The sequence below is a fragment of the Gymnogyps californianus genome, chromosome 4, assembly GCF_018139145.2.
Source record: "Gymnogyps californianus isolate 813 chromosome 4, ASM1813914v2, whole genome shotgun sequence".
NCBI lineage: Eukaryota > Metazoa > Chordata > Aves > Accipitriformes > Cathartidae > Gymnogyps > Gymnogyps californianus.
The window spans coordinates 70225807-70250507 of record NC_059474.1 but is presented as its reverse complement, the minus strand read 5'-3'; the positions used below and the strand labels follow the sequence as shown (position 1 = coordinate 70250507).

General features: G+C 39.0%; 1 protein-coding gene across 5 annotated transcripts in view; it reads right to left on the bottom strand.

The window, feature by feature from the left end:
• INPP4B (inositol polyphosphate-4-phosphatase type II B) overlaps nt 1-24701 on the bottom strand; it is a 290171-nt gene that overhangs the window by 201418 nt on the left and 64052 nt on the right. For all 5 annotated transcript variants that reach the window (XM_050895911.1, XM_050895913.1, XM_050895915.1 and 2 more), the window contains exons 3-4: nt 11363-11447; nt 122-346 (exon numbers count right to left, since the gene is read on the bottom strand). In XM_050895911.1, the coding sequence (XP_050751868.1) occupies nt 122-346; nt 11363-11447 (310 nt within the window). The remainder of the gene's footprint in view (nt 1-121; nt 347-11362; nt 11448-24701) is intronic.

Sequence of the window (24701 nt, the reverse complement as noted above, 5' to 3'; positions counted from 1 at the left end):
TTGCACTTTGTCAAGCAACAAGTTAAACAGCGTTATGTACCCTGTTTGTGACACTATCTGTATTGCTACACAGTAGGCCATTTTTATTGTACAACTCAATAAAATCAGTATATACACTTACTCGTGAACTGTGGCTCTCCTAGACTGTCTACTTGGGATGAAGGGAGAAACTGCCGTGCTTCATCTGATGATCTCTCCTCTTTGATTTCCATGATCAGCCTCCGGAGCTGCTGAATTTTATTCTGCAAACCTTCCGAGTTTGCCTCTCCCAGTGCCACAGCCCAAGATTCGCACTCTGGCTTTGATGCAGCTTCAAGGTAAAGATCCGGTTCTCCGCTCTGAAACTCTGCACTCAGAAAACATAAACACAGTTTTTAGGAACTCTGATTCAAAAGGAGGATCATGAAAATATTGATGTCACACACAATTAAAACCACCACAAACACATCTCTTTTCATGGTCACGGAACCATGCACCCCATCCACCTCTTGAACCAAACCCCAGTTCTTTCATACTCAGTGCAGTACTAAGTCTAACCACAGAGTGGTTCCAAAAGCAATTAACATATTGCTAAACTAGGTGGCAGAATTAAACCGAAATGAGAAATCCTTTTTAGTACAGATGCTGCAGCCTAGCAGGTAGCTATCAGAGTTGCTAACTTGAACAAGAATTTGATTTAGCAGGGGCAGCAGACATGGTTCTGACAGATAGTGGGATTCACCAGAATGAGTGTGTCCATCAGTTCTTCTATCAGAGCTCTCCTTTATGCTCAGCCTCTCATTCATCCTTGCCAGAATACTGCTCACCAACACATGCAGATAATTTAGCATGACATAGCGCCTCTGTGAAGACTCAACAGGTTGTATGTGGGAGCTGCTGACCTCATTACTATCGATGTGTTGTTTGCTGTTCTGCCTGAAGTCTAATTGTTTAATGATCAAATTTTCTAAGAATAAAAGAAAAAAGGAGGGGGAAAAAGCTGAAGCTCCCAAGGAATCGAGGTAAGTAGCAAGGGTCAGTCGTTTGATTAAGATTAGCACAGGAAGAAAAAACACCTCTAAGGCATTTAAAATTCTGCGGTATAGATGGCTTCACAGAGTCACAAATTCAATGTGACATTTAGTGCAACACAAACTGAGAACAACTAACTGGGAAAGAAAGAAAAATCAATCCTTCTTTAAAAGAAGTTACCAACTGATTTAGAAACATAAAACTCTATAAAACACCTGTGCTATTGTATTAATAAGGACTGAAGTATTTGGTTGGACATTAAAATCATTTTGACCTAAATAAGCCATAGATCATATTACTGGATGAAAGAGAACACTTAAATGTTTTCACACTTAGTCTGAAAATCCAAATAACATAGAAAAGTTTTTTTCAATACAAAGTGAACTTAAATTCCCTTTTACTAACTTGAGTATCTAACCTTGGGCACTTACCCACATGTTATTTTAAACCCATTTGCACTTCATAAACTGAGCATCTGCCACTTACAATTAACTCTGCTTTTATTGTTATGAGGGGAACAAAAGATGCAAACCTCAAGTCTGGAAGCCTCTTAAAACTGTGCTGGCACAAATCCCGGTAGAGGTGGGACAAGTTTTGTGTCTGGGGGTGGATCCAAGGAAATCTAAATGTGTGGCTGCCGGTGCTGCTAAGAATGCTGGACAAGATTTCACATACCAGTTGGACTATAGAATTCATGAGGAAAGACTGGAAAGAAGAGCAGAAAGTGGGGGAACATCTTTCTGGCTTCACAGACAATTTAAGAAGTGCTAATAAGGATTCAAACTCTTGCCTCTAGCCCTGGCTCAGTCAGAAAACAAGGTATTCGGTTCTTGAGGCAAGACTATTCAAAATCTGGGAGAGGTGCAGATGTTAATCAGATCCTTGTTTACATGCAAAATATGTACTTGAGTGACCAAACCTGAACAAGCTGAGCTTTACTGTTTGTCAAAGATGAATTTAGAGACACAGTAGTTTCAGCTGTAAGTTCTCGTGTGATCTGCTACTGCATCTGAGCCATAAAGGCAGTAACCTTCAAAAAGATTGGTAATTAGAAGAGCTGATAACTTTGCTGCTGCTCTGGTAAGATCTGTAACAGCACAGTGGTCTATTCCCTTCTGTCATTGACCTCAATGATTCAGAAGTTTGTTTTTATTTCACAGTATTTTGGAGCTACCAGTGGAAAAAGGAAAGGAAAAAAAAAAAAAAAAAAGAGGCATGTAGTTAACCAGCATCAAGACCAAAAATAACCAGCAGTCATTATAATAATAAAAAATAAATAAATAAATTTACAGGCCTGCAAAACACCTGCTTTTTTAAAAGCAGCCCTTCCAGCAGCTTGACCACCTGCTCCTTTAAAAGCACAGCCAATTTTAATAAAAGCAGTCTGGATATCCAAGATACCTTAGCTAAGGAAAGACTATCAGACAAACAAGCCATCACTTAACAACCAAAATACAAATACATCAAGGTGTTCTTCTCTTTTTGCTCCTTATTTTTAAATGTAAATAGGAACAGGGATCTTGTCTTGAAATATCCTACCACTAGCTAGATAAAAAAAACATCTGCTTTGGGAGGAAATCAATGTTTTGCAATTGAAATCAAGCTATTTATATTTACCTCTTAGCTGTGGAAATCAGACTGCCAAGCACAAAAGGCATACTGAATCACCCTTAATATGCATGGAACCAGAAATGGATAGTGAATTGCAGTAGGAGTGGGCATAATTCACTGTATTCTGATCTAACAGGTGCCAGTTTTGAGATCTGGAAATTCATTCTAAACTATCACTTCAAAACGCTACAGTCTGCTATATTTAGATCTTTGGAGTACTCTGACAGCTATGTTAAATTCTGAAAAGCATATGAAAATACCTGAAAAAATTCATCACTACAAATGCAGAAAGTTTTATTCTGCAGATCCAACAGTTGGTAATTTATGTATTTCCCATACTGTTTCAATGCATGTAACGTTTATGTACAAGTTCACATCCTAGAAGAAACACAATGTCCAAAATGCACATTGGCAAAAACGTCTGTTGCAATGAAGGAGCACACAGGTTTATTTATATAATAAACATCACCATCTCTTTGCTCTTCTCTCCCAGATTATGTTGACTATTATTTTAAAATCAGCTGCGTACAGTAAACCCTAACAAGCTCAAACACTTAATTCCAAGTTTCAGTAGGGAGACAAAACTTAGCTGAAATGAGTCTTTCTGAAAATAAAACTAACAGACCCACAAATGTAATGAAGGCCTCAAATGAACGGTGGACGTATCAGCAGAATTATATTTGTATTGAAATATCCTAAACGCAGGAGTATTTCATGGGTGGACAAAAGCACTTTACAATTAAGGAGTTACTGTAGAAAAAACAAGTACACAAGCATCCTTTGTCATGCTGTTATTGCTGACACAAGTTACCATGAGTTAGTTTTGGAAAAAAATCCTGACCTTTTGAGAACATTTACTATTGACTTCAACAAGACCAGTTCTTTATCTGGTATGCATTTCCAGTTTTACTGTTATGATATAATTTTTGAATAAGAGGACATGTAAGATTTACGAACATATAATACTAAGAAAATTTTCTATCTACTTGGGAATCTGCAATAGCAGAACAGTAATTTTCATCTTAGTGCTGGACATCCCCAGTGGGGTTTCAAGTTCAGTGGCATAAACCCAGGGAAGACTTCACACAGTTAAACACAATGGTTTTCTTTGCAAAACAAACATGTAACTTACTAGCCCTAAATTCAAAGCAAAATGGTATATAGTTCTATCTTTATCTCTTTTTCTTCTTGAACCGAAGGTCTACATAGCTATAAGAACCAACATAGGACCTTTTGATAGCTTGCATAAACTCAAAAAACAGAAAGAAAGGGAAAGATTCTGAGATCAGACACTGGGATATTGATGTAACCTGCAGTAGTGTTTGTCCTGACAATAGATTTGTATATATCCAATTGAAATCACTATCTATCTAAGTCAACATTTTACAAAGCTTTGTCCTCAGCTTTTCCCAAGACATCTCATTTGTTTCCTGGAACCTAGCAGGGTGCTTAAAAGCAAGAGCACTGCTACTATACTACTTACATTACTACAAGAGCAGATCTAAAAATGTATGAAGTCAGACATATTCTTCATATTTGCCATTAAACACTAGTCTGCAACTGCAATAAATAAACAGCTATCAAAGTGTTTCTTCTCATTTCTCTGCACTGTTAGTTCAGTTTTGAACTGTCCAGTTGAAAATAAATTAACGGTCACAGCTACTAGCCTCAGGAGGGGAAAACATAAAAAAAATTTAAAAAAAAAGACCAAATATTACTAATTCTAATGCATGAAGTCATCTCTAACTGTTAGCACTGAAACTTGGATAATGCAACTGGCACTTGGATAATGCTGCAAAAGCAAGCTAACACCGAGGCATCATTGGTGAAATCTGTGGGAACAGATTCTGTAGCAGAGCATTCTGTGGTTGCTCTACAGCAGGTGGATGTAGCACCTGGGACTATACAAACTCACATCCACTTGGCCAGTAGCGTTCCTGTATACACATTGTGAAGGAAAGTTTCGCAGTCTAGAAACTGCCCAACTTCCACAGTGTGTAACTGTGTTCAAACCCTTGACTTCCCGTCCCTTGACACACAAAGTGGGCAGAAACAGAGATATCGCTTACATTGACATTACGGAAAGCTAATGTGGTCCAGTGTCTATACTGCTTCAGGCACCTTCTTATATGGAGATACCTCACTAGCAGGTGCTTAGTGGCTCTTCCAGCAGCGTGGCCACCTTGCTTCTTTTCCTTATTTCAGTATCAGAGACTCAACTGGAGGCAAGAGCTGAGGAAGCAGATAGTGGAAAGCAAACATGTCTGTTAATAGAGCCTTTTCTGATCAGGACTCTGTTCACTAACAACTTTTTTACTGAAGCGTGATCTCAACAAGACTTTCTCCCACAGAAGCCAGCATAGAAAGGTATGGTCCCATAGGACTTCTGCAGCTCAAATAAAGAATTCAACCCCCCTGCTCAAACAGGACTGCTGTCAAATAAGGAAATAGCACAAAGAGAAGCTGAGATATCCCGAGTGGCACTGGAAAGCCTTTTCTACTCTAACGCAACTGTCTAAAGTCAGAAGTGTATTTTGGGGTTAGTTCCATCATCCTCAGATAACTTTTTTTTGTTCCCATTATTTTGTAATAATACTTAAATCTCCCAAGTTTTTCAATTTAACAATAGCAATTGCCTCTTTTCTCTGCAAATACTTTGATATTTCAGTTGTTTTAAAAATGAGAACAAATTTCTTGTTAAAAAAGTCTTAATGATGTCCCTCTTAATTTTTAAAGTGTACTTTACTGTAACTTTAATCATAATCTTACACAGAAACCTGGGTTTCTGTGAAGTCAGAAATAATTGAGTCACCAAAAAAAGTGTAGGCAGTTATTGGAGTTGACCTTTGTCTTTCAAAAGACTGCAGTTTAATGGAAAGGCTTTTAAAATACAAAATAATAAAAAAAAACATTTCCAAGGGTAGGGGGAAAACGCTTTGGTTTTAAAGCTTTTTCATTTGTTATTAATTTTCTTTTTTTTTTTCTTAAGAAGGCTTTATTGTTTTATTTTACTAAACATGTAAAAGTGACAGGAAGACTGATACTCTACGGCTTGCTTTATTTTCATTAATGAGAGTTACAAGCATAGAATCATGTTGAACAGGGTAAAAAAGAAATTACTGGCAGGATTTAAATAAAAACATGTACAAAGCACATAGTCAATGTCCAGGATGACAGCCTCTCCTTTTCTAGAGGATCACTATTTTTCCTCCTATGCCAATATGCAAGGTAAGAGAGTTCAAAAAGGTTAAAGGTTGTCTCTCTCTTTTCACACACACTAGCAAAAAGTAATTCTCAGTTGCTACCTCAGCAGTGGAAAATGGTTGAGAATATCAATGAGCCACTGCCACTCTAAAATATAAAGCACCGTCACAGCTAACCACCATATGCTGTAACAAAAGTAGAATGGAAGCTTTGATACGTAAATTATATCCGCAGGATATTTCTAATACAGACATCAGAGGCTTTTAATTCACAAAGCTGCCTGAATTCTATATGCCGATGTATTTCACGTTCAAATTAGTAGTGATGAAATCATCCCATGGTTACTCACGATGCTATGTTAATCTTCCTTTGGAAGTTAAATTTTCAAATAAAGATAAAGAATTTAATTAAAAATTTTATCTTCAGCGTTGTTTTTTTTATTTTGCAATGCTGGAATAAACTTATATAAGTTACCATTATAATCTCCATTTAAGTCCCCACAGAAGCTCACAAAGAGCCTGAGGTATTCGAAATTAATATAGCGTGATACCCCAGGTTGACTACTGCAGTATAATACTTTGTTTCTCATAATACCTGCAGGCTTTCACACATGGCACATTGCTTCTCCCCTTTTATTAAATAAATACCACACCTATGCTGGAAGCAAGGCAGACCACACAAATATTTAAATACCACAATGGTATCTCAATATCACTGAACAGAAATACTGCAGCGTTCACCAAAAGTACTAAATGTGGCCTTTGCAAAGCAGCAGACTGCTTTTGCTGAAAGGAAGTATATCACATCACTGGCTGGACCATCAGTCTACCTTAAAAAAGGCAAGATTCAGAGATCTTGATTTTCTGCCTAGGTCTGCAAGACTAACCTTAGCATATGCCTCAGTTATTTCATCTCTAAAACAGAGTGATACTGACCTGCCTTTCCAAGCCTCTACTACTGAAGGAAACGAAAAGCTCCAAGTTAAGTGGCTTACACACTACCAATGGCAAAAGGGAACGCTTGCCTTCTTAAAGGTATTCCTATATGCAGGCCTTTTTTTTGCCCGATACACTGCAATATGTTTTAGATTACTGTGATCTTGCATCAAAAGCTCTGTCTTCTTCCTCTGTTCCCTCCCTTCCTCCTCACACTTCACCAGCCCTACGTGGATGTCAGCGCTGTTACCTCCCTAGTTCTCACTAAGGGACCACACACAGTAATGCAATTAATACAGTCTTAAAGGAACCTCTTATCCTGAAAAACAGAAGAGTTTTACAGATCAAGAGAAGGCAGCCCTTGAATGCTGTCTCTCGCATCTGATTTAATTTCATTGTGCCTGTGCCTCTTGGGTTCATTCCCAATTTTGTGTTGTACAACACCGCGTGGAGGAAAGGAGGCAGAGTTCTTTGCTCTCACCCACATGAGGCTCTATACAACACAGTGGACAGCTTCAGATTGCTCTTGGGGCAGGTTCAAACATCTAGCCGCACAGCTCTAATTGCCCTATTCCAAAGAAACAGAACAGTGACCAAAAACTACCAACATTAACACAACTTTTTGTTCCTGGTTCCCTATCTTTTTGCAACTTCTGCTCAAACACTGACACATCTGGAAGTGGACAAAACACTTAAAGAAAAATGCCTGATGCAAATTAACCGTGGTGTGTTGACCTTGGCTGGCTGCCAGCCACCCACTCACTCCCCCTCCTCAACAGGGCTGGGGGAGAAAAGAAGCAGCAGCTCATGGGTCGAGATAAAGACAGGGAGATCACTTACCAATTACCATCAGGGGCAAAACAGACTCATCTTATGGGAAAAATAATTTAATGTATTGCAAATTAAAAGAGTGCTGACTAGGGAGAAACAAAGACCTTTCCCTGCCTCCACTCCCGCCTTTTTCCCAGGCTCAACTTCACTCCCAACTCCTCTACCTTCCCCACACCCCAAGCAGCATGGAGGTTTGAGGGATGGGTTGGTTATGGTCAGTCCATAACAGCTCCTCTCTGCTGTTCCTACCTCCTTATTCTTTATCCCTGGCTGCAGCATGGTCTCTCCACAGGCTGCAGAGAAATACCTGCTCCACCGGGGTCTCTCCAGGAGCTGCAGGAGAATCTCTGCTCAGGCACCTGGAGCACCACCTCCCCCTCCATCTGCTCTCACGCTGGTGCTCACACGGCTGTTTCTCACTTTTTTCCCCCTCACTTCTCACTGCTGGGCAGTGTTTCACCCTTTCTGAAATATGCTCTCCCCAAGGTGCCACCAGCAGGGCTGAGAGGCTGAGCCATGCCCTGCGGTGGGTCGCTTGGAGCCGGCTGGAACCGGCTGAGCCCAGCACAGGGCAGCCACAGCTGCTCCTCACAGCGGCCGCCATGCAGCCCCCTCTGCCAGCACCTGGGCACGTAAACCCAGCAGAGTAACCACCTTTAACAGGGTTTCCAAGGTCCAGCAGAGACATAGCTATTCTCTAAATAGCTACAATTATATATTTCCGTGTCTGGTGAGGCTACGATGCCTGCCTGTGTTGCACAAGGTGCAAGCTTAGATGGCGCGAACACGGTGGTTATTCCTGAGGAGAACCCAAGGCAAGGCAGTTGACATTGCATTGCTCAAACATTTCAGTGCACAGCAGCTGTTTCCAGGTTTAAGATCTTTTTGGACAAAAGGGTTGAAATGCTCTCCTTACCACATCTTCTGGGATTTCAGGAATGAATCACACTCGTGTGAACTGCCACATTCAATCAGATCCATCTCACACCAGTGTCTGATCTGTTCTGCTAATAGCAACTAGTTCATGTTATGAGGGCATGCAAGCAACCAGCCACATACAGAATGATAGTTCACCTAACAAATCCTTCTGTTTCCTTTCACGGTCCACTTAGAAACCTCTGGAGTTAGGCTGCTTTGGGAGCACAACACTTGAAGCGCTGACAGGATTATCTGCTGCAACTGCCTGACCTCTTCTGTACTCCCCTTATGTTTCAGTGCCCACACCACTCTGAGGCAATGATCAGCTCCACAATATCACTAGACATTGCATGAAAACGTCCTTATTTTTCCCTCCATGTTTACTCCACTGCCCTTTATTACATTCTCTTCTTGGATAGTCTCCTAGGATTCAGCCAGGAATTAGTCTCAGCTAAGTCTCCATTTCTCACTCTTACTCACATCTCCTAGGATTCAGCCCACCATTCAGAGAAAGTTGGAGACAATCGGCCAAAAGCTTACTCCAACCCCCCTCCCCCCCCCCGGTTCCAAGTTGAACACCCAGCTGATTTTCTTCATCTTGCAGCTTACAAGATGCAGAAAACATCCCTTCCCAGCCACACCACAAGTTAAATCTCACAGATCAACTCCACCTCCTTCCTTGGAGCTCCTGCTGTGTTTTGGCACAGCTCTCTTCCATCTCTTCCACAAGGAATTTGACATTGTGAGCAGGTATGTCCTCCTATCCTGCTTCCACCTGAATCCTTTAAAGGCCCAGATACATATTTTAGAGCTTTTTTTGGCTCTCAATGGCCCATGGATATATTCTTGTGACAATGCAGCTACTTTTTCATGATCGAAGCCCCCATTGACGAAGATCTCTCTTCTTAGTTCCCGAGTTTTGCTTTTCTCCCCCGTTTTGTCTTCTGAATTTTGTTCTCTCCTACAGTACATGGATTATTATTTCACTTCTTTTGGTATTTTATCCTCACTCAGTACATAGTATATCATCTTCATTTGTCTTCAGTTTTGTTCTAACACCTCATAATAGTCTGGCTTTCTTTTTCTTTTCCCATCCAACAAATCATCAGCCAGGCTGTTGTCCTTGTTCTCCAGCACAGGAAAATTGCCAAGTTTGAAATCCATTTCTCCTCTACCTGTCTGTCTCTTCCTCTATCTTCTGTTGTATTCTTTTGGTTGCGCCCCAGGCATTCATCTGCATTTGTTGGCTCTGCATACTTGGAGTTTTCTGTACTGTTTCCTCTTTTCTCCTTTAATATACTTTTAGAGGCTGGTCAGAATGCCACCCTTATCTCTAACCACACTACTGACCCTCAAAAACTTTGTTTTAGAAAGTCTGTCTCTCAGCTAGTAATTTCTGTTCCTAACTATGCAAGCATATTTCTTCCTCCACACATATTCACAGTCGTCTTTTTCTCCACAGGCAGCCTGAAGTACTTACTCAGTATTCATTGTTGTCCCCAGCTTTTGGACTTAAAACCTGCCGGTCTCACTGCCACAGAAACTGTCCTGTTTGCAGGCTTCAAAGCTAATTGAAAGAGTCCTGTCAGCAATTACAGCTGTATTCTTGGTTCAGTTCAGTAGCATTATGTTCAAGCATTGTAAAGGAAGTGCCAGAAGGGAACTGACATGACTCTCTTTATACTCAAACTGTAACATCACCACCTCATAAAGCTAATGATTCCAATCAATGAATTGGACTCAATAAGGGAATTCGAAAAGTCTCAATTTGAGAGTCAATGGTAATCATTCAGCTGTTATAGTTAGGCAAAGCGATGCTTCCAAATCCAGAAAGAAGTCCTTTTTGACACAGCGCCTCAACATCAGGCACAAGACATAAGATTTAATTCCACTACTAAAGATGCAGGATTTGACCTATTCCCCAGAATAGTACCCAGAAAAGGATAAAACCCACAACGAATACATTTTAAGTCACTGCCTTCTCAAATGTGACCAAACACTAAGAATCACTTCAGCAGGTGAGGACAAAAGCTAGCATAATTAATGCAACATTTTCCTTGAAGTGGACTGGAGATTTTAGCGAGTATAAAAAAAGAAGGTAGGAACTTCTACTAAACGTAAAGCTGGCCATCAAGCCCACAAACACAGCATAACCTTTTTTCCCCTGTAGCTAGTTTTACTAGTCTACCAAAACTGTTCTTAGACCATTACAGTTAACAGAAAATGGCAAATTGATCTAAGGACTTCAAAACTCTGCAGTGGTATCACAAATAATCCATGTCATAAAAAATTTCTAACACAATGACTATTTGAGTTGTTCCTGCAGAGAAAACTCTATGTCAGCATTTTCTCCAAAGAAAATCTGTCCACTAAAATAATGATTCTGATTTCTACAAAATAACTCTTTTTTACTGTTTTTAACAATTTTATTAATGAAGAGTTGATAGAAGGTGAGAAAAACAGAAAAACCCTTATTTAATAGGGAGGTTGGCAATGATTAATTATTCAAGAATAAGACGAATTGGCTATGCATCAACATAAAAACCATACTGTACATAATAGCTAACAAAACAGAACCTCAAACTTCTACTTATTGTCAGAGGAAGAAGATGACATATGACGTTCACTTGATTTTAGAAAAAGTAAAACAATAGCTTTTAGGATTTTCTTTTTAGGCTTGAATTCAGAGACAAGCAGTATTTAGACGTACGCATCTAACAGACAACAGGATATATTTTAGCTAAGTTTTTAGTAAAGTTTCAATGCCCGGGTGGTTGGGGGTTTTTGTTGTCATTTTTGTTGACAGAAATAAAAAAATTCACACTAAACACATTGAGCTATGTCTTACTTACTGAGAACTATTGAAACATCTGTTTTACTCCTGAACTCCACAATCCAGCAGCGCTCCAGGATTACCACTTCAGAGGCTTCAGAACTCTGTGAGACATAAAGATGACAAAACATTAGGATTTGGAACCTGACTGGGAAGTCCTTCTGTTTGGCTGTTCACAGCCAACGCAACATGCAGATAGAAAGACAACAAAGCATAATAGTTACTAGGCAGATGGATACAGGCATTCTTTAATTACTGATCTGTGCCATCCTCCTTCAGCTCGATGAGCTATAATGGGAATAAACTGTTAGAAAAGGCCATGCAGGAAACTAAGAAAAACGAACTCAGTAGTTATTTTTTTTTCATATTGTAGGTATTCAAAAGTTCAGGTGCCACCCCATTCCTAAGCAAATCAAGCAAGTCCAGCTCATTGCAACTTCCATATTTTACTAATAAGGCTGAATCAAACGTCAGATTCTATTTGAAGAATAGGATACTTTCAAGTGAACAAAATAACATGTAATCTTACAGTAGGCATTTCTCTTCAATTTTTATTTAAAAAGGATTTCTTTATCATCATTTGAAACTTTGAATGTTGTCTCTGGCTATGCAATTCAAATGACATTAAGTGATACGGACCTATTGCAGAGTGCAATATGATACAAATTACCACTATCATTTTTTGTGAGTGCTCTGCAGAGAAGATGCAGACTCTTCTTCTAGTTTAGTAAGTGTGAATCATTTTTCAGACAAGTGAAGCTATCAATCACTCCCTCAGAATTAATCTTTTTTCCCTTAAAAGTTTTATTATCCATTTTTTATCCCTAACATCTGGTAACAAATAACCCTTAGAACATGCACCCATACACTTCCTCATTGCAGGTTCCCAACATGAATGCCGCAGAGCTCATTCTCTACTTCAGCGAGATTCTGCAGGGATTAATGTAAATTCTTATTTTAACATTCCTTCCTCAGGTACTTCTTTATTCCAAGTGATCCTAAAGATGAAAAATTTTCCATATTGTACACCAATTTTACCAAAAGCCTGAATTCTACTTCCACATATTTGACACTTAATGAATGACTTCATAAAAAAGTTCATATTTATAACACCTGCCTAATATACACAAGTTTTCTTGTCTACCTCTTTCTCTGCATTTATACTGTGTTATTTGGCCTGCCAGAATCAGACTCAAACTTTTTGCCAAAAGTTTCACGTTCATTTTTAAATGGATGGCTTGATCCTACATTTTCTCACAAAGAGACCCCTTACTTACCTAATAATACCATTGTCCTCATGAGCAAAAAGGTGAAAGTTTAATACAGTAAGACTGTAAAACTACGGTAAGACTGATGAGTAACAAACAGGTAACATTTCAGAGAGTCTAACAAGGATTTCCTTGAGAAAGTCTATATTTATTCCCTCCCTCCCACCTTTTACCACTTATTAAATGAATACTCCAAACCCAGTTATCAAAGCACAAATCAACGTCCAAAGGTGACAAAAGATTAAAATAAAACAGAGGAGCAGGGAAAAAGCACATGATGTTATATTGAAATATGCCAGAAGTCAAGAGAGAAGGTTTACTAGACTAAGAAAAAGCAATCAGACTTATCTAGAAACCACTTGTACATTGACTTCTTTGGAATATTATTCAGGCTTGGCTGGTCTAAAAGGGATGTATTGTCCTGTAGACTGAAAAACAGCTAATCGATCGTTTAAAAAAAAAAAAAAAAAAAAAGGAAAAAAAGGGAGAGAGTAGTGAAACAGTGCAGTGAGTTTTTGGAGAAATACAAGTGCTACGTTGGGAACTTTTTTATTTATTGAATCCAGCAAGTTGAGCATACCTGGTAACCCAGAGGCGATTCTCAGGTGCTATCGAGTGAGGCATTCTTTGAGGTTCTACCAGGGAAAGTAAAATACAAGAAGTCTTTATGAGCAACAGCTAAAGTCAGCTTGGGAAAATAGGCACTGATAGTTCAAAAAAACAAACAGCAGACTAATTTGGAAGAGTTCTCCACTGCAACGATGCTGATAACTATTTTAATTCTTTAGATTTTGAAGCGAGATATCAACACCAATATAGTCTCCCAGATAACCCTCACTTGAAAAGTGGATAATGCAGCCTGATTCCTTCAAGAGCTGGCAATCTTTCAGAAAAGATATGACCAAAAGAAGGGGTTTATTTCAGAAGTTAACAAAGGTCTGAGACAATTTAACGCTCAGCTGTGAGTACATGAAAGACTCCTATCCAGTCTCTGTCCAAAAAATAGTCAGTCAACTCTAACAGCTTTTCCCCTTTTCATCCCTACAGAAAATGGTTCCTCTGCTGATATTCATGCCCCACAGATGAAACATGCAAACATGACAACTCCCTAGACTTAACATTTCCTCCAAACATATAATTGCAGGAAGTGGAAGTTTGTTAGTATATAAAGGGAAGCAACTCCCTGTTGCATGGCTTTCAGACAAGTCAGGTATTCCGAAAGGCCAGGAATGAAGAATCACAGCTTCCATGTAGCTTGCTAGAGTTGCCAAGACGTAAAGGCTTGATGTTTGGATTTCTATATGAAAGGCATACGTATAATACAAACAAATTGGCAAGTGGTTGGCAAAAAATAATTATCAAATAATTAACAAGAATTTGCATAAGTAAGGTTTGTCTCACAATGCAGTTGACATACAACAGTAACTACAAACACAAGAGAGGATGACTCAGAGTATTTCAAGCTTTCTGCATTTTAAAGACAGCAGATGCTGCAGCGTAAGAGCCTCTTTAGAGACAAGTTACTCCACCCCCTACACCAGTGGAAGCTAGAATGAAACAATGCTGCAGCTTCAAATGAATCTGAATACTTTTCCAAGATACACAATCAAGTGCAGTGATCAGAGGATATGCATTTACTTTTTCTGTACGTGAGAGGGAACAAGAAGGGAAACAAGAAAAAAAGATGAAAGAGCATAAGGCTGCCAGAAAAGGAAGTACTTGTTGCTGCAAAACATCTCCCACATCCTGACACAAAACTGAAGAAAAAGACCTTCAGAATTACTATTGTTGCAGACTTTTCATCATTTAGATGAGCTATGCTCTGTCACACAAAAAGCTAAGAAGAAATTTATTTACAAATGAAATGACAAAATTGTAATCAAGGGAACCATTATGCGTATCTGATAGAGATCAGTTTTGTTTTTCAGTATCTGAAGAGATCCAAAATTTCTCTCTTACTTTAAGTGCATAATATGAGCTGATTTGGACTAGCTATTATTTTATTTTTCTAGGTTTGATTTTAATAAAAGAGTAACTTCTAATGATCTGGTCTTTATGCATGGCAAATAGGATCAAAATCAGATCTGTAGTAATGTGTTACAATTCAATATATTGGTTTTTTTCTTCCTACCATCGGTAATTTTGGATAAACATAAAAAACTTACTGGATCAATCCAAATGCCAAACAGCAACTAGGCCTTGAACTATTACATCTTTTTTAAAATATTGACAAAGTTTACAGGCACCCCACCAGGCCCTAGATCAGGAAATTGTTTTAAAACACTGATTTGAGAAGGAAATTAAATGATTCAGAAATTTAACTTAAATATCCTAGTAAAACTGCTAAAGTAGAAGAGTGCCCAAAACCTAGAACTAGCAGAAACCCTTTCAGTTAACTTTGCCAAATGATTGGCCATGCTTTGCTATCAGTATGCTGTTGTAAATCTAAATTACTGCTATACTACTAAATCCACTACTATCTACTGTAACTGTCATGAGTTTCAAATCAAAGCAGTGAAGACACCCCTGTTTCTGTGGAGTCCATGCCTAAAACTGAAATAAGAGATGGTCATACCAAAACACATGAGCAGGTGTCTGCTAACCGTATATTCATACCTACATAACTGTACACAACTCCTTTTAATGTAAAGGAAGCTTAATGATATTAAACCGGCAACTGTCATTCAAGTACCTAGCTCCAGATTCACAAGCAATCTGAAGTATACATTGCATAGAGGAGTTTTCTGATAGACTAAAATATAACATTTTTGCAGTTAGAAAGCGTAAAAACCGAAAACACATTCTACAGCAGTGAGGGAAGCATACAGTATTTGAAATTACATTGGTACTTTTTTTCAGTTGTTTCTAACTATCTGCACTGGATATGTAACTTACATTGCAACTGGAATTTGTAACTACGTTATTGCAGACTCCAGCCTGCCATTTTTCTTTGGACTCAGGAGAGAAAAAAAAAAAAGCTTTCAAAAAGTGAAAGCACTGAGAAACTTTTAAAACTCCCAGACAGAGTGGCATGTTTGAGCTATTTTTGCATTCCTGTAGATCTGACTTGATGTACCATTGTGGGGAGGAGGAAGTGTGTCATTATGAAAGGGTTTTACAATAGGAGATGTGTTGCTGGGGGGGGGGGGGGGGGGGGGAATCTACTGTTAGCTATATCAAGTTGAGACCTAAACTGACAGTTAAAATTAGAAGTGACATTCCAAGCAATTCCTCTGTGTTAAAACAGTAAGTAGAAAAGTAAAGCTATAGCACTGTAGAAAAAAACAAGCATTACAGAAAGTAAAAACCCTTCTAATAAGACGTTATAAAAAGCCTCCACAGTCAATCAGGGCCGGGGGTGTGGGAGTGTGTGTGTGAATTTCACAGTTTATTTTTTTAAAAACTTATTTTTGCAAACTTGAACTAATTAAATCAAAAGCCTTATAAAAGTAGGGATGCTATATACACCAATCTACTCATGCTTTTCAAATCAGTTATTTTCTGTCTGCATTTATAGGTATTCCTATGATAAAAACAAGTTAGAAATTTTGCGGAAAGCTAACAAAACATAACTAAAATGGACAAAATTATAGTCACACAGAAGTAACACAAAAGACTATGCTAGGCAACAAAAAAAAAAGAAAATACTTTCAAAATGCAAATGATGAGAATTGGTTTCAGTTCTTGCTTGCTTTTAAAGAAAATATTTGCAATAGAGGAGTTTACCTGAAGGGACTGGTAGCAGCAGGTGAAGTTTATCAAATTATTTTGAACCCATATCATCTCTCCCCGAAACTGCAAAGTCATCACTGTCCACTACTTATTAGAAGACACGTCCAATGCCTTCACTGGAAGCCTCAGAGGAAAAGTTGGTGACTGAGGAAACCTGAAAGAGCAGGTATTTGGGCACCTACAAGGCTGTTTCCAGTGACACACATGCTAAGTGCATAACTTGCAAGAATGGAAAGCAAAGTGAAGTGCCTGCTCCTCATTAGAGACTCTTCCCTCTTTCCACCATGTACCTACATCCCGACTGTGTAAACCCGGCTCAGAAAAATCTCGGTGTCCTCAGACTCCTACTGAAGGCTGGCTTTCCAGGAGGAGAGCTAGAAGACAGTGAATAGGCATGATGGTACGGCTGCTATCTCTTGGCATGCCTACAGTGCGACCAAAGGTCTGCAACACATAATGGTATTAACAACAGCCTAGTGTTAACCTAACTAGCTCTGACACCAATAGCAGCAAAGTCCTAACAGCATTAAAAATGGCACAAGCTGTACAACTTGCCTATGATCCTGAGGTTTTTTTACAACTTCACCGGTACTGGCAAATAAGCTAGTCAGACTGATACTAGCTCAATAATGTATGCATGTGCTCAGGTCATGCTCTTGACTACGCTATAAACATTACCACCTACATTTGCTATTTCAGTGTTAGCACAGATAAGGTTCATCACTCCGCAGTTAAAGCACAGCTTTTATATATATATGAACAAGAAAAAAGCAACACCATTTGTCAGGATAATTTCATTCACAACTAGAAAAGCTAATAGTCTTAAATTGATTTCAGTGTATTTCTACAGCAATATGTCCATTACCAAACAGAGCAAAATACACTGTTCTAATTTTGAGGTATTAACAAATGACTGCATGACATACGCAAGCATATAATTTGCAGAATTAAAAACTCCCGTTTAAATGTTGGCAAGCAGTATTCAGCAATCTGAAGTCTCCTTTAATATTACATGTTCTTCTACCATATTAATATACCCACCCTGTGCCTATTAAGTAATGCAAAGCCTACGACCCAAGCTGTGTGATAAGGAAAAATATGCTTCCTGGGCATCTGATGAGGTGCTTCAATTATTCCAGACAAGCTGTAACCTGATAGTTCATTGCAACCACCTTTACAAACTGTCAGCTCACTGAAAGATACTCAGATCATCTTTTTCAAAAAACGCCCTACCCGCTGTGATTAATCAATCATGCAACGCTACCAGACACCAACTTCAAGCTGACAATATAATACCGCTAATCTGCATTCACTCTGGAAAATGTTGGCTTACATCACTGAACAAGTCCTGCAGAACAGACAAGTACTTTTAATAGACTATTACCTTTAACAAATGTGAATACGTAACCAATAGTGATTTTCTTTTCAGTTTCAAAATGCATTAGGAGTAGTAATAATAATGTACAAATACACATTCTCTTAATTCACACCCCACACTCACTCAGTTTATTATGCATGAGCATTATTAAAAAATGAAAATTAAACACTTTCTACGTTCTACACAGCTTGAAACAACCTCAAATTACCCTTCCTACCTAAAAAGTCAATTATATACAGTTCAGATACGAATTAGTTAAGTTTTTCAAAGTTATATTTTGGTGCAAGACTCCAGTGCTGTATCACAACACATACCTCGGATAACGCGCTTCTTAAAAAAAAAAATTCTTCCCCTTTGTTCTACACTTTTTATCTGTCATTTAAAAAACGTGTTATTAATCTCTGGCTCAGTTCCCAATATATTGCCTTTTTACTTCAAAAATAGCTTAAAATAAGAATTAAATGTTAACTATATTTTAAAATTAGGTATGACAGCTTAATTACAGCTTTTACCAGTTTCAGCAGTACCAGGGAAGTAAGGAAGGCAGAATACAAAAACATTATTGCTACAAGTATTGTGTGTTTGTAAAATGCATTATCTTTGGGTATTTAAAGGTGGACAATGAAGAATGTTTCTTTCCACTGGTAAGAATTCTGCCAATTTTTACCATTTTATTGCAAGTCCCACAACATCTGGCATAACTTTCAGTAACTCTCAGTTCCTGGAGCCACAATATCACAAGCTTTCCAAAGATCTTTTTGTTGCTTTTTAAAAGATGTGCATGATTTTTAAGCCAAACACCTAATTTTTCAGGGTCATAACTTCTTAAATCTTAAAGGTGGCAATACCACCCTTGTGAAAGGGATACAATCAAAATTTCCTTGCTGAAGTTAATTTGAGTCACATGAGCTTACATCTCTCCCATTAAATAAAAAAGGTTCAGAAGAAACAACTGATCATATAAATTACACGCTTCCTTCAGGAAGCCCAAGGAGTAAGAACAATGGGAAGACCACCAGCCGCTCCTGGGGACAAATTCTCTGCCAAGTTCGTTGCGCCTCATTGATGCAGAGAGGTAGACGTACATCTGCAGGGTAGAAACTAGCTTGCAGAAAGATTTCAAAAGAAAGTAATTTTATTTTCTGCTAGAGGAATAAAAAGCGATTTCACTGAGGTGTTCAAGAAAAGTGTTTTACTGGCTTTGGTACAGTTGACTAACAACAGATGACGAGTTTCTCTTGATACTTAGGATGCATAAAATAAGTTTATTGGTAGCCACCATATTATGATTTCCTTTTAAGTAACAATTTCCAGTTGTGAGTAAACTATTAAAAATAAATAAATTAATGGATATACTCATTGCACTTCCTACATGAGAACAAAAGTCCTACCTGAATGGTTAACAAGCTTTATTTGATCGTTTCTACTCAGTACTGATTTTAGCCCGAACAATATTGTGCTGGCGAGACCCAGTTAAAAGGAACATCATATTTAACGCTAGGACTGTTCTGGCTATTTGACTTTAACATGCGAGAAAGTGCAAAAATAGAAGCATTTCAAGCATCAGTAGCCAGGCCTGAATTGATCTCAGTGAAAAGGGAACGCACATATAGATCTGTTATTCCTCTGGCAAATTCTGCCGAGCAAGATTTTACCAGCTCTGATTGCCAAAGGACTGAAGAACCAGGGTATGATGACAATTATTGCACTCCATTGCTATGATATTCCCCTTGGTATTGAGAAGAACAAACGTGACAGAGGACTCCTAGAATGAGGACACCAGGGAACCACTGCAATGAGACCAATAGGCAATACGAAGTCCTGCTTGCGACGGGAGGGGGTGGAGGGAAGACCACTGTCATGAATATGAGTATATTTCAGTATGCAAGTAAGAAGGAAGTGGACAAAACCCCAGGAGCTGAGTAGACAACTGGGAACAATGGTTCCCTGACACAGGGTCTGAACATGGGCTGGGCAGCCTCTGCAGTAAAGAAGGTGAGAAACAAACACGTTTTCTGGGTTGCACTGAGTCCCATGCTATTAAACCTGTGCTGAAATTAATTAGCTACAGGAGTGTCTAAAAAAAAACCAACCAAACAAACAAAAAAAAACCCCAAAACTCCTAGCATGCAGAAATGGTTGCTGTCGGCAATCCCAAAATATGACAGGCATGGAAGAGCGATACGGAGAGTTCGTGAGTAAGGAAGAGAGGAGGGAAAGGAGTGCGTGCTGGGTATAATACATTTAGCCCACAGCCATAACAACTTCCTTGACTCCCTAGCAGTTCCAGCCAAATTAGGGTAGCATAAGGTCTTCGTGTTTCTGAAACTGCTTGCTGAAAAGCTAGAGGATGCTTGTCACTAAACTGTATCAGAGAGGGGACAGAGTTACACCGTGTGCCTGACCAATGCATCCTGATGTGAAGAAATTCAGAAGTTGTGGGGCACTATGACCCCTCTCCACTCTCTTGCGGCTAGATGATCTTCAACTGAAAGAAACCCTGCACAACGCTCCACACAAGTTCATGAAAGGGACCTTTCAGACAGCGCGAGTTCTAGAGATCAGTTTCCTTTACCTAAGCTAGTTTATCTTTTCCTCACAGATTTGAAATCTTTTTGCATTTCAGATGCTTAATTCTGATTTAATTCCAAAACAGGGTACCCATTTGGCAGAAAGTGTTTAAACAAGAGATAATCCAAATTGATAGACAAAATGAAGAAAAAGGAAATGGAGAAGGGGAAATATGTACTTGGAGTATTTTTATTTGGTAACTTATACCTCCCATTGTAAAGCAATCATCCTTCAACTGCCACAATTTAATTATATTATTACTTTCCCTAATTAATTCAAAAAAGCAGTTTCTTGTGGCTTTATTACGTGCTCTTTATTCTGAATTTGGGTCACATGAGTGGCAGGCATGCCATGAACTCCATCCAAACTTTCTGTGTTACTTGACTGCTCTTGTGAAACATGAACCTTAAATAAGAACACTTTGGCATAATTCACATTTCAAGATATAGACCAACACTTTCTTCTGCCAGTCTCTGACTGACAGTCAAAATATATCAATTTAAAAACCAAGCTATCTAGAACTTTATGAAGACATAACGTTACAAGTGGCTCAAGCTATCAGCAGCTCTGATGAAGGCTCTGTACTTTTAGATAATGTGTTACCAATGCACATAAACACAGACAGTGTTGAATAGAGCAATCGGTAACAGCTTTGTATCTTTACTATTGAAGACAAATAAAAAGATCATCATTTTCTTTTACAGTGACTCTCCCCATCAGAAAACCAACTTGCAAACACCCAATGAAAACAATGGGATGTAGTCTAATACTTTTATTTACAAACAATTACAGTTGGCTCCATGTTTGGCTGAAGTTTTTCACAGAATCACAGAATGGTTGAGGCTGGAAGGGATCTCTGGAGGGCATCTCGTCCAATTGCCCTGCTCAGGCAAAACCACCTAGAGCCAGTTGCCCAGGACCGTGCCCAGACAGCTTTTGAATATATCCAAGGATTAAGATTCCACAGCCTCTCTGGGCAACGTGTCCCAGGGCTCGGTCACCCGTACAGTGAAAAAGTGTTTCCTGATCTCCAGGAGTAACCTCCTGTGTTTCAGTGTGTGCCCATTGGTTCTGGTCCTGCCACTGGGCACCACTGAAAAGAGCCTGGCTCAGTCTTCTTTGCACCCTCCCTTCATGTATTTACACACACTGTTAAGATCCCTCCTGAGCCTTCTTTTCTCCGGGCTGAACAGTCCCAGCTCTTTCAGCCTTTCCTCATATGAGAGATGCTCTAGTCCCTTAATCTTTGTGACTCTTCATTGGACTCTCTCCAGTATGTCCATGTCTCTCATACTGAGAAGCCCAGATGTGGACATCAAGCCCAGAACCGGACATTTCTTATACTGTAACAATTTCATAGTTTAAATGATTTCATGACTTACACGACTACTATGATTTTAGTGTACTTTATGCAGTAGCTTTCAGTACTGCAAATGACTGAACTGTCAGCAGTGCTGCACATAGTTTCTCTCTTTTTTCCTTTTTTTTTTCTTTTTTTTTTTTTTTAAAGACAGAACACTTCCATTTCAGAATACAACAAACTGGAATTGCAGTAAAACAGTATTTTAACCAGCATAGTATGATATCACCTCCTAACAGCCAAGTCAGTACTGTGAGTTAACCACCTCTATACCATTACGTTGACTATAACATAGCTACCGGCTACGAAGAGACCCCTCAAAAACCCATCACCTCTAGATTTCAGTGTCAAGATGCCCTGACCACAGATTTGCCCCTAGACAGATCACAGTAGTCCTGTGATTTCTGGTATGTCTGAGCCCATGCATACTTGACGTAAAACTGACATGCAGTATTTCCAAGCGAACAGCTGCATCAGACCAAAGACCTGTTATTCTGCCATAAATAAGTGCCATAAATAAGTGCCCAAGGAAAAGGAAAAGCTGGTCAACCACATGCAGTACTCTCTCAGCCCCCAGCTGTTTTCACATCAGGGTTTTTCCTCAGATGCCTGCTCCATTCACTAATTCTCAATGATGCTCCTCTTTCTTGAGAGCACCTAGTATTTTTTCAGATACTTGTCTACTTTTAGCATCTACAGCATCTTATGGCAAGCAACTCCAGTATTTCCACTACCTCTTCCATGAAAAACCACCTTCTGTTGTTTGTTTGTAATCCAGTTCCTACTGGCTTTGTTTAACATTCTGAGTTCTTGCACTGGAAGAGACAACGAACTTTTAATCCCCATGTCCTTCTTCAAGCCGATCATGATTTTGCAGATTACTATCAGAGACCACCTTAGTCATCATCTCTTTTCCAGGCTGAAGAGTTTTATCTTCTTCATTCCTTGTCCTGATTACTCTAATAGCCCTTTCTCCGAAACTTTCCCAGTTCCTCTATATCCTGTAAGATGAGGGGAACTCAGCTGCATGGTGGATCGTTACAGACAGAGTTCTCTGCTTTGTTCTCTCCTTTCCCTACAACTCCTAACATTCAATTTACTTTTTCACCATAACTGATCATCCATCTGATCTTTTCATGCAACTGTAACTCTCTACAGATCTTACCTGGGGGGCATGGGGGTGGGGGGAGGAATTACTGCAAAGCCCATTGCTTTGATGGGAAATTTTTATTATTTTCCTTCACATGTGTAACTTCACATTTATCCAAGTTGAATTTTATCTGCCACTTTATCGCCTAATGATTTAGGCTTCTACAGTCATTCTACAAACTACTCATACTTGACCCCCTATCTTAAACTATTCAGTAAGTTAGTATCATCAGACTTTCTCGCCTCATTGCTTACCTTCTTCTAGCCGTTTTTGCACACATGACAGTACCAGCCTCACCACATATCCCTGCTGATGCATGCCACTGTAAGAACTGGCCAAGTAGTCGTAGTTCCTAGACCTTATATTTTATTCAACTAGTTACCCGTGGTAGACTTCCCCTCTTCTATTACAATGTAGTGATAAGCATTATTTGTATCAGAAGGTGAAAAAAACTACATTGAAAGGCAAATGAAGGATGTAAGTGTATATAAAATAAACAAATATAGTTGCTTATATAATCATTTTGCATGCACTCTTGGAATTGAAAGATGTTTTCAGGGATCATACAGATCATTCATTGATTTAAATGATGCACAAACTGCATGTGCATTTATTCAAATACATTTCTTCACTACAAGGGTGGCGAGGCACTGGAACAGGTTGCCCAGGGAGGTTGTGGATGCCCCCTCCCTAGAAGTGTTCAAGGCCAGGCTGGATGGGGCTTTGAGCAACCTGGTCTAGTGGAAGGTGTCCCTGCCCATGGCAGGGGGGTTGGAACTAGATGATCTTTAAGGTCCCTTCCAACCCAAACCATTCCATGATTCTATTTAAAATATAAACATCATAAATGACAACACAAATTGCAGCAAAACCATGGTATTTAAAAAATATTTCAAGCGCAGCAAAAAACAAGACCAAATTGCATTCCGGTGGTTGGCCTCCAACAAGTATGTTGTGCAAATTACTGTTGCAAAGAACCACGTTTTATTCAAGATTTAGTTTCATGATCCACAGAACTCCAAAGGGACAGCCTCAGGATGGACTTTTAACCCTTCATAACAAAATACTTTTCTTCATAGTACCTTTCTTCTCAATGTAAGTCTTATGTTTTCCCCTGAAGGTTTTCCCAAAGTGAAAAATCAATCCAAAATTCACTATATACTATCAACTTTTCCCACAACCTTAGAACAAAAAATTGCAATAAAAACATTGCAAAAATTCAGTGGTTTGAATATTTTTTAATCATAAACTGTAAGTGCTAATATATCCAATGTAGGTATTGTAAAGATAACTCCTGCTCTTCTGATTCCTTGGACTGCCCATAGTGATGTTCTCTTTTATTTGAAAGTAAGCTAAGATTCCGCTCCCCCCCACCCCGAGCTTTAATATTCTGCACAGTGCTTTTGAAAGAAGCAAACAGAATATTTTTCAAAGGTGCTCAAGACTCAGCGTGCTAAGAGATGGGTGTTGTGTGTGATTAGCTATAGGCCCTAAAAGGATCAAAAGAATTCCTAGCAGACCTGTAAATTGTCTTCAGGTAGCCCCTGCCCAACGTCAATAAATTCCAACTTCTAAGCAGAGAACCAAATAAGACAAGCCTTTTAATTCTTTTTTAAGCTTCTTCATTTTAACTTCCTCACTCCTCCTTCAGCATTTGTTTGTCCTCTCCTCTCTTTTTTGCAGCTAAAGGAATGGCAGCCCGCCAGATCACTCCCAAACTCAAAGAGGCGTAACAAGGTACGCCAGAGTACAGCTCTGCCTTTAACCTGCCCCGGCATCCATGCCAGGACCAGGCATGTCTGTGTTCTTTGTAAGAGAAGCAAAATCAGGCCCTTGATATTCTCTATGCATATCTGCTATATTTTATGTTTGAGGAAAAACAAAACAAAAGAAGAAAAT